Here is an 11,682-nt window from a genome sequence, read left to right as displayed (position 1 = left end):
TCTGTTCTACATCACCAACAGTCTATCCCGGTCTAACCATTCGAAGCCATGGCCAAGAGCGAGCACTAGTACCTCTACTTCCTGAGGAAGTTAAGTAAATTTGTCATGTCCCCTTTCACCCTTACCAATTTTTATAGATGCACCAGAGAAAGCATCCTATCAGGATGCATTACTGCTAAGAATCTGCAGAAACAGAGCTCAGCACATCACGGAAACCAGCCTCCCTCATGGATTCTGTGTTCACCTCTCGCTGCCCCAGTAAAGCAGCCAACATATCCCATGCCACACCCATCCCACATATTCTTTCTTGGCCCCACACACCCCCATCGGGCAGAAGGTTCAAAAAGTCTGAAAGCAAGTTCCACGAGGCTCAGGGACAGCTTTTATCCTGCTGTTAGAAAACTACTGAATAGTTTCCCAGTACGATAAGATGGACTCTAGGCAAACAAACTACCTTTAAGTTTATTTTCATACATATTATTCTTATAAATGTTGAATGTTGTTTTTTGTTACACATTACACCAACATACCACAACAAATTCCTAATGCATGTAAATGTATATGGTGAATAAATTTAATCCTTGATCCTCGTTATGGTCTTGCATCATTCTCTCTGCTTGCATTGCACCTTCTTTGTACCTGTAACACTTTATTCAGCATTCTTTTATTGTTTTCTCTTGTACTACCTCAATGCACTGATGTGATGAAATGATCTGTATGGATGGCATGTAAAACAAAGTTCTTCACTGTATCTGGGTACATGTGACAATAATAAACTAATTTACCAATCCTACAAACAGATGGAGGAGATTTGGCCAATATTCACTGTAGTTGAGAAAAATGGAAGATTGCTAGATATAGGCTGTGAATGTTTCTCTTGATGAGACAGTCTAGAACAGGGGTTCCCAACATTTTTTATGCCATGGACCAATACAATTAAGCATGGGGTCCGTAGACTCCAGATTGGGGACCCTGGTGTAGAACAAAGGCAGCACAGTTTCAAGATACAGCTTACTAATGAGCACAGAGATGATAAAGAATTTCTTCTCCCTCTCAGATGGCTTTGGATGCTGAGTCAGTGGGAATATATAAAGTTGAATACACTGGGTATTGAATTTAAAGGGAATCAAGCTTAACAGGGATCAGACAGAAAACAGAGTTGAGGCCAAAGTTTAAATAAGCTCTGATCTTATTGAATAGCAGAAAGTCAAAGTAAAATCTAGGATTTTATGACCACTAAGCTCTTTTTATTTTACATTTTAATATTCTTGTGCAAATGGTTTTCAAAACCAATGCAGGTACAGTACTGGTAGTTGTTTAGAACTTGGCGAGACAAATGTTGGCTTTGTGAAGTTTTCAGTGTAGATTAAACTGCATAGGAAAAGAGTCAAGTTTATACTTATCCTGGTGTGCCTGATGTCAGAAACAATTTAGAGGAACCATACGTGTGGATCGTTGACAGAAGCAATTTCTAATTTATTCGGCTCAACACCAGTATCAAATGAGGAAGAATAAAATGATGAAAGAAACAAGCAAGTAAATGCTTGTAGATAAGCAGAAATACAGGGAAACAGATGTTGGTGGCTACAACAGAAATTTCCCCCTCTGGTTTTCAAAGTTTAAAATTAAGAACTGTTTTAGAAACTAGTCATCATCGCAAATTTATGTATAATTCAATGACTAAAGTGACCAAAGCAGTGATTTTTCATTTACATAATATGCAACTTCAAACTATTATTTTTGTTTTCAAATACTGGTTCTAGACCTTATCATCTTTAATCATTATCATGGCATATGAAAATGTTCTTCAAGTTCTCGAGTTCTTCAATCTGGATATGAAATTCTTTCAGAATAGCAGATACAAAGAGTTCTGAGGACAGCCTCTGCAGGGACTCCCGAAGTTGTGAAATCTTCGCAGCCAGTCTGCAGCAAAACAGAATTTCAGAATGCCAGGATTAAAAAAGAACAACCGATATGAATTTTTTAAAAATCAATTTTTATACATCTGCTAGAAAAGATAAGATATGAGAAGGTGAAGATTCTCATCTGTTGAAGAGTAATGTATAACAGCCAACAACAAAAACAAAATAGATGAATTTGAAGCAGCATATAGAGCAATCTCAATTTACAGAGTTATTTTACACATTATATTTAATATACACTTAGTGATCACTCTTTCTAGTGCCATGTAGGACCATGTTGCTGTAGCCACTTAAACATTCAACATTTTGTCTGTCAGAGATGCCCCTCTGCACAGCACTCTGTAATAAGTGGCTACTTAAGTTACTGTCACCTTCCCGTCAGCTTGAAACGGTCTGGCAATTCTTCTCTGACCTCACTCATTAACAAGGCATTTTCACCCACAGAACTGCCGCTCACTGGATGCTTTTTTATTTGTTGTGCGTGGAAGTCCCAGAAGATCAGGAGTGGTCTTCCACCCTGTCTGGCACTAACAATCTGTTCCATGGTCAGTCACTTAGATCACATTTCTTCCCTGTATGTACTGATATTTGGTCTGAACAACAGCCCAGCACAAGTGCAATTATGAAGAAAGCACATCAGCGCCTCTACGTCCTCAGGAGCTTGCGAAGGTTCGGCAAGACATCATAAGCTTTGACAAACTTCTATAGGTATGTGGTGGAGAATATGTTAACTGGCTGCATCACAGCCTTGTATGGAAACACCAATGCTATTGAATGGAAAACCGTACAAAAAGTAGTGGATACGGCCCAGTCCATCATGGGTAAAGCTCTCCTCACCATTGAGCGCATCTACATGGAGCGTTGTTATAAGAAAACAGCATCCATCATCAGGGACCCCCAACACACAGGTTGTGCTCTCTTCTCACTTACGAAATACAATGTTGGAAAATTCATGGTCATGCACTTTGGTAGTAAAAATAAATATATGGACTATTTTTTAAATGGGGAGAAAATCCAGGAATCAGAGATGCTGAGGGACTTGAAACCCTGAGGGTTAACTTGCAGGATGAGTCGGTGGTGAGGAAGGCAAATGTCATGGTAGCATTCATTTCAAGAGGTCTAGAATACAAGAGCAAGGATGTGATGATGAGGCTTTATAAGGCACTGGTGAGGCCTCACCTTGAGCATTGTGAACAGTTTCGGGCCCCTCACCTTAGAAAAGATGTGTTGCCATTGGAGAGGGTCCAGAGGAGGTTCACAAGGATGATTCCAGGAATGAAAGGGTTATCATACAAGAAACGTTTGATGGCTCTGGGTCTGTACTTGCTGGAATTCAGAAGGATGGGGGGGGGGATCTCATTGAAACCTTTCGAATGTTGAAAGGTCTAGACAGGGTAGATGTGGAAAGGATGTTTCCCACGATGGGAGGGTCTAGGACAAGAAGGCACAGCCTCAGGATAGAGGGGCGCCCTTTCAAAACAGAGATGCAAAGAAATTTCTTTAGCCAAAGGGTGGTGAATTTGTGGAATTTGTTGCCATATGCAGCTGTGGAGGCCAGATTGTTGGGTGTATTTAAGGTTCTTGATTGGACATGGCATCAAAGGTTATGGGCAGAAGGCCGAGAACTGGGGTTGAGGAGGAGATAAAAAGAAGGATCAGCCATGATTGAATGGTGGAGCAGTCTTGATGGGCCAGATGGCCTAATTCTGCTCCTATGTCTTATGGTCTTGTGTCATCAGGAAGAAAGCACAGGAACGTCAGGACTCACACCATCAAGTTCAAGAACAGTTATTTTCCCTCAACCATCAGGCTCTTGAACCAAAGGGGATAACTTCACTTTCCTCATCACTGAAATGCTCCCACACCCATGGACTCATTTTCAAGGACTGTTCTTGTATATCAGTCACTGAAAGCAAGCACGCAAGTACAGCAGGCTGTGAAAAAAGCTAATGGCATGCTGGCCTTCATAACAAGGGGAATTGAGTATAAGAGCAAAGAGGTCCTTCTGGAGCTGTACAGGGCCCTGGTGAGACCACACCTGGAGTACTGTGTGCAGTTTTGGTCTCCAAATTTGAGGAAGGACATTCTTGCTATTGAGGGAGTGCAGCGTAGGTTCACAAGGTTAATTCCCGGGATGGCGGGACCGTCATATGTCGAAAGATTGGAGCGACTGGGCTTGTATAGTCTGGAATTTAGAAGGCTGAGAGGGGATCTTATTGAAACATATAAGATTATTAAGGGATTGGACACGCTGCAGGCAGGAAGCATGTTCCCGCTGATGGGTGAGTCCAGAACCAGAGGCCACAGTTTAAGAATTAGAGGTAGGCCATTTAGAACAGAGTTGAGGAAAAACTTTTTCACCCAGAGAGCGGTGGATATATGGAATGCTCTGCCCCAGAAGGCTGTGGAGGCCAAGTCTCTGGATGCTTTCAAGAAAGAGATGGATAGAGCTCTTAAAGATAGCAGAATCAAAGGTTATGGGGATAAGGCAGGAACTAGATACTGATAGTGGATGATCAGCCATGATCACAGTGAATGGCGGTGCTGGCTCGAAGGGCCAAATGGCCAACTCCTGCACCTATTGTCTATTGACTCTTCATATCATATTCTCAATATTTATAGCTTATTTATTTAATTTTGTATTTGCATAGTTTTATACACTGACTGCACGCCCCATTGCTGCAGTCTTTCAATGGTTCAATTATGGTTACTGGGTTTATTCAGTACGCCCACAAGAAAATGAATCTCAGGGTTGCATATGGTGACATATATGTACTTCGATAATAAATTTACTCTGACCTGAACGTAGAACTTCTTGACCATGCTTTTATACATTGATTTGCTGCCCCATGATTGGCTGATTAGATACTTGCTTTAATCAGCAGGAGCAGGTGACCCTTATAAAGTGGCCACTGTATGTATATTCACAATGTTTTACAGCATATTACTGCCAGGAACTGGATTTGACATTTTGCTATGTTTTTGAAAATCAGTGGTTTACACTGCAATTATGATGCCTTTGTACTGCATTCATGAAACACCACAGTGAAACATCCTGCAGTGCTTCATGGGAATGTTCTTAAATTTAACTTCAACACAGCCATTTAAGAAGATGGAGACTAAAAGCTTGGTTGAAGACAGAGGGTTTAATAAGCAGGGTTAAAGATGCAAAGGCATTGCCATGGTGCCATTTGTCCAGTTTTGAGTTTAAATTTTAGTTTTTGCTTTTTGTGTTAGAGGTGAGAGAATAACTCATGTCCTCAGTATCATTTATTCTTCTATTTGCATAATTTGTCTTCTTTTGCACACTGGTTTTTTGTCAGTCTCTATCTATAGAGTTATAGAACACTATAGGACAGCAACACACTCTTTGGCCCATCTAGTCCATACCAAACTATTATTCTGTCTAATCCCATAGACCTGCACCCAATCCATGACCCTACATGCTCCTCCCATCCATATACCTAACTTTCTCTTAAGTGTTGAAATCAAACCCCTAATCACCATTTTTGCTAGCAGCTCGCTCCAATCTCTCACCACCCTCTGAAGGAAGAATTTTCCCCTCATGTTCCCCTCAAATATTTCACTTTTCACCCTTAACCTATGACCTCTAGTTCCAGGTTATGTACAGTTATGCATAATTTTTTCATAAATTGTATTATGCTTCTATATTTCTAGGTAGTATATGGTGACATGTAGAGTACATACTTCGATAATAAATTTACTTTGAATTTTTGGAACTTTGAACTTGAATGCATCAGTGATTTGAAGGATACTGCAGAATTTGATTGTATCATAAACATACTTCAGTGAGCTTCATCTGCAGAAATCTTGAGTCTCAAACATTCAGGCTTGCAAGATGTTAAGTTAAGCACTATTTACCGGACAGAACTAATATCTGAAATTGTCTGCAACATATGGGTAATGTAAATTTTCCATCTACCTGCAACTTTCTGTAAACAAGCTGCTGAGGGTTGTATAAACAGACATAAACACACACCTCTTTAATAAAGAAAGAACAGAAAGGGAATTGAGGGAAGTAATGTAGATTCAACACTGCATTTCTGGCACAATCTGAAGATTCATCATACTGTAAACAAAATATATTTATTAGAGCAAGCAGAGGGATTTACAACTAAAGGTTATGCTTTGCAGACTAAGATTAATTTGCTTTCTTAGAGAAACGCTGAACAGGATTTTTCTGTAATGATTGTGCCAAAACTATGCATACACAATTTCCAGACTTGCTCCTCCCAAATTAATAAAGATTCAGATAACAATTTAGAATTTTTTACTTATACAATACTATATATACACTGTATAGGTTTTCATTTGTTTCCTTGAACTGATAATTACCTGATATTAACAGAACTGAAATCAGTTCACAGTTGTTAACAAATAGTGTAAATAAACGGAATGATTTACTATAAGAAAGGAATGAATTTGTCATTGAAGGCTTTTTAAATAAGCCTAACATAGCAATTAGGGAATTTAAAAACTGAATCTGGGAACAAAACTTAGTAACTGTGGCCACACGATTATCAGATTGATACAAAATCTACTGTGTCTTCAAGTAATTGTGAATACCTACAGTATGGTTTATGTCCAATTCCCAAATTCTCTTTGCAAAAATCCAGCAGACCAGCACTTAATGCAAGAGTAATAACACCAGGTTAACAAACAACAGGTTACACAATAATGTCTATATCCTATAATAAACAGGCGGGCAGTAAAACCAGCATGAAGTAAGTAAATACAAAGCTATATTAATGAGTTGAAGTTTCTCAATCACATACTGAAACATTTGAAGATTAAGTTTATGCAGATTGAATGGTATTCAAAGCCGGACACAAAATATGTCAATAACAAATAAAAGAGAATCTCAATGTAATACAAAGTTACAAAAGAGGAATTGTTTTGATTTTTTTTTAATTGTTTATTTTTAATTTCCCAAAAATTTATATTTAAGATAGTTGCTGCCATCAAGAAAGAGATACAGGAGCCTCAGGTCCCACACCACCATGTTCAAGAACAGCTACTACCCCTGAAACATCAGGCTCTTGAACCAGTGGAGATAACTTCAACTTCACTTGCCCCATCACTGAACAGGTTCTATAACCTATAGACTCACTTTCAAGGACTCTACAACTCATGTTCTTGATGTTTATTTATCTATTATTATTATTTTTGTTTTTTCCCTTTTTGTATTTGCAGAGTCTGTTGTCTTTTCTGTATTAATTATTTGCCTGTCTTTGCTGATTGATTCATTGATTCTACTGTTTTTCTTTGTAATTATTGTGAATGCCCGCAGGAAAATGAATCTCAGGGTTGTATATGATGATATATATGTACTTTGATAATAAATTTACTTTGAGCTTTGATGATTGAATGTGCAAAAATAAATTTTGTTTGTCAGAACTTGGGATGGATTCCATGCCCATCAAAATTAGATGTAAATTATATTACCTTTTACTGCACCAATTGCTCCAAGCTGCCTGTACGTGTTTTATGCAGACAGATTGCCCTGAGGTATGTGTAGGTAACACAGTGCAATCTGCTGAGTTTTACATTTACAGAAAGAACATCATAAGATCGGCAGGTTCTCGTGAGTAGGTGTTGACTGGACCTTGCTGGCTGGGCTGGTGGTTCTGAATGGACTTCACACACACACACACACACACACACACACTATCATAGAAGACACATACTCAACACCTTCTTCCCCTCTGCCATCAGGTTTTTGAACAATTTATAAACCAAGCCAAAACCGCTCCCTCACTAAATCCCTTACTCACTCTTCCTTCAGTTAGTCCTGACGAAGGGTCTCGGCCTGAAACGTCGACTGCACCTCTTCCTAGAGATGCTGCCTGGCCCGCTGTGTTCACCAGCAACTGTGTGTTGCCTCACTATCATTGCTCTGTTCTTGCACAACTTATTTAATTTATTTATTTAAAATATATTTCTTGTTGTAATTTATAGGGTTTTTATGTATTGCATCTTATTGCTGGTGTAAATGACACATTTCATGACATTTGTTAGTGATATTAAACCTGATTCTGATTCAGATTTCAGCCTTTCAGACCAGAGTTTCAGGCTCATACACACACTGAGTCTAGGATTTGCTGATAAATTTGAGGGAACAAATCTAACAATTTGCTCCAACTACTGAACCCTTCCTCTCCTGAGTTCCTCCTCCAGAGTCCAAAGGAGAACCCAGTGGAAAAACATCTCTCCAATCTGGTGCAGGACCTGAGATTCCGTTGATTTTAATTGGATTTGAGAAATGCAAGTAGGACTCAAAGGTTAACTTTCCTTGAAATTATTTTGCTCTATTTTAATATGTTGATTATTTTTTGTTGTTTTGATTTCAATTACTTTACGTATTTTTTTAAGAAATTACTTCAATTTTAATAGGTTTATTTATTTATATTTATTGAGATACAGCATGGATTAAGCCTTTCCGGCCTGTTAAGCCATGCCGCCCAGCAACCCCCAACTTAATTCTAGCCTAATCATGAGGCAATTTTTTACAATGAGCAATTAACCTACCAACTGATACTTCATTGGGGAAGGAAACTGGAGCACCCGGAGGAAACCCACGCTGTCACGGGGAGAACGTATACACCCCTTACAGGCAGTGGCGAGAATTAAACCCGGGTCACTGGTACTGTAGAGTGTTGTGCTAACCACTACATTATTGTGCCACTCCAATGCTTCTGAAAGACAGAGATGTGCTTAAATCAGTTAAATTCAATACACGATCTCGACAGAAGACAAACACCATCCTTGGCTGTATCATAAGACCATAAGACTATAAGATATAGGAACAGAATTAGGCCATTTGATCCATCGAGTCTACTACACCATTCCATCATGGTTAATCCAATTTTCCTCTCAGCCTCAATTTCCTGCCTTCTCCCCATAGCCCTTCATGCCCTATCCAATCAAGAATCTATCAACTTCTGCCTTAAATGCACATACAGATTTGGCCTCCACAGCTGCCTGTGACAAGGAATTCCATACATTCACCACTCTCTGGCTAAAGAAATTCCTCTTTATCCCCATTCTAAAAGGACACTTCTCTTTTCTGAGGCTGTGTCCTCTGGTTTTAGACTCTCCCACCATAGGAAATATCCTCTCTACATCCATTCTACCAAGGCCTTTCACCATTCGATAGTTTCAATGAGGTCAGCCCTCATTCTTCTGAATTCCAGAGAACACAGTCCCAGAGCCATCAAATGCTCTTCTTATGACAAGCCATTCAATCCTGGAATCATTTTCGTGAATCTCCTTTGAACCCCCTCCAGTTTCAGCACATCCTTTCTAAGATAAGGGGCCCAAAACTCCTCACAATACAGTGCTTTATGAACTCTCAACATTACATCCTTGTTAAAGTCCCACTTGTGTATCTGGAGTCTTCAGAGACAAGGCCTCTGAACAGCACAATCCAAAGCCTTGATAAATGCTTGGACATAGCTTTCTGACTTGAGAGCATAGAATTCCAGGCGGTTGGTTCTCCCTGTCCAGTCCAGGGCAGGCACAGAGAGTTCACAGAATGGTGATTCACACCTTGTGAGATACCAAAAATAGCAGGAATGTTTTAAGTAAAGCATTTTAGGCATATCCAAGATTTCTTTCTGCTTTCATTTTGAAAGGAAAAACAGATAGCTTTTTAAAATCTAATAATGGCACTTAAAAAGAGCTTTTAAAAATTAGAAATCACCAGATGAAAAAAAATAAGAGAAGATCTGCAGATGCTGGAAATCCAAGCAAATAAAATTTAGGTATACTTCTATATGAATTTTGTCTCCATTGAGCTACAATGCTTCAGTAAGAAGCTTAAGGATAATATAATAGCTAAAATGCTACATAGGGACTGGTATTATAGAAGCATCTGCACTAGACTTCGAGGCAGATAGTCCTGAGTTTGAATCCGACTGGGATTCCCAACCCGGGCGGCGGTATCTGTGCAGAAGAAAGGCCTGGCAATCTACTTCCGTATCTTGCCATGAAAACCGTACGGACAACTGCACTATCCATAGGGTCACCATGAGTCAACAACGACTTGACGGTACTCAGCGACAACAAAATGCTAGTAGTGTAGCGATTAGCATAATGCTATTACAGTGCCAGCCATCCAGGTTCAATTCCTTCTGCATATTTTAGTGCGCATGCGCCGGTCGGGCATGCAGCCTGTTAGTCGTTCTGATCAGTATTCTTACTTTACCCAATTTCCCTCGGGATCAATAAAGTATATCTATCTATCTATCTATTCTTCTCGAGATTGCATGAGTTTCCTCCAGGTGCTCCAGTTTCCTCCCACATCCCAAAGGTGTACAGGTTAGTAAGTTAATTGGTCACATGGGTGTAATTGGGCCAGAAAAGCCTGTTACTGTTCCCTAATCTGCAAGTGAAAATAAAGTTAACAACTACACAAGCTACTAGCAAACTCCAAATGCAATCTTTCAATTAAAAGTGTTAAACAGTTGACACAGTTGTACACTTTAATATAATTTGTCAATTTTTCTTCTTAAATTAAGTTTTTGGACAAAACCGGTAATTTGGAAAGCAAATCAGTGTTTGCACTAGATATTCCCCCATGGAACAGGCTGGCCTGTTACAACATTACTGATAGGAGAGTCTAATTGTAAGTGCGGCTTCAGAAATGTCCTGTTGGAAAACCTGACTGGCCAAGAGTGTTCATAGATATAAAATAATTGGAATAAGAATTGTGCCACATCGATGAAAGTATAATGAAAGAGAGGTAAATAAGCATGCTGTTTTGAAAGCAACATGGTCCTGCACTGAAGCCAGCACTCAGTAACATGTGACAATTTATTGCAAATGGCAACATGACAATAGCAATTCGCGTGAGCCCTGACAAAATGGATTCAGCCTCTCTGCAAGTACTGGATATAGCTACTAGCCAGTTCACACGTAAACTAGATGCACTATTTAAATATAATGAAGTATGAGCCACTTAAGCACTTTCCCAAGACCTAGTTTGCAATATAAAATAAAGTGAATTATTAACCCTCTCAACCCCATTCTCCTGCTGTCTCTACACAACTTTTGACAACCTTACTAATTAAGAACCTTGGCTTTAAATATACCCAATGCCTCCACAGATTCACCACCCTCTGGCTAAGGAAGCCTTTTCCTCTCAACCCTACTCTCCTGCTTTCTCCCCATAACTTTGATGTCCTGACGACATCATACATCATTTGCAGCATCAGCCTTCCCACAAGGATAGCGCTCCACATTAGACTAACACATCTGACAACATTTTGAATTTGATAACTTGGTTATGGGGATTCCAAAAGCTTTATTTTCTCTGAGGAAAAAATGAAAAAAGTAGTAGTACAGATTATTAGATAGGACAAGGCCTCAGATACAAACGCACACTTAATACAGTAATTGTGCTTGAGCTGAGGGTGGTGGTTTCAATGAGAATACCAGCTAAGCTGACAGTTATGGGCCAAGGACACAAATACACTCATTGGCAAAGAAGGCAAATGCAATGTTGGCATTTATTTCAAGGGGAATAGAATATAAAAGCAAGGCAATATGCTGAGCTTTTATAAGACACTAGTCATTCTGAACTTGGAGTATTGTCAACAGTTTTGGGCCTGTACTCACTGGAATTTAGGAGAATAGGGGGTGGGGGGATCTCATTGAAACCTACCGAATGTTGAAAGGACTAGATAGGGTGGATGTGCAGAGGATGTTTCCTATGGTGGGGGTATCCAGAACTGGAGGG

General features: G+C 39.5%; 1 protein-coding gene across 4 annotated transcripts in view; it reads right to left on the bottom strand.

Annotated features, from left to right (window-relative positions):
- Positions 1-438: 438 nt before the first annotated feature.
- Positions 439-11,682, bottom strand: part of rpap2 (RNA polymerase II associated protein 2) — a 114,615-nt gene continuing 103,371 nt past the window's right edge. For 3 of the 4 annotated variants that reach the window (XM_072273425.1, XM_072273428.1, XM_072273429.1), the window contains one exon: positions 439-1,923. In XM_072273425.1, the coding sequence (XP_072129526.1) occupies positions 1,847-1,923 (77 nt within the window). In that variant the 3' untranslated portion in view covers positions 439-1,846. The remainder of the gene's footprint in view (positions 1,924-11,682) is intronic. The other variant, XM_072273426.1, reaches the window with a different exon arrangement.

This window comes from Mobula birostris, chromosome 12, assembly GCF_030028105.1.
Source record: "Mobula birostris isolate sMobBir1 chromosome 12, sMobBir1.hap1, whole genome shotgun sequence".
NCBI lineage: Eukaryota > Metazoa > Chordata > Chondrichthyes > Myliobatiformes > Myliobatidae > Mobula > Mobula birostris.
Note: the sequence above shows the minus strand (reverse complement) of the source record. Positions and strands in the feature narration are given on the sequence as shown.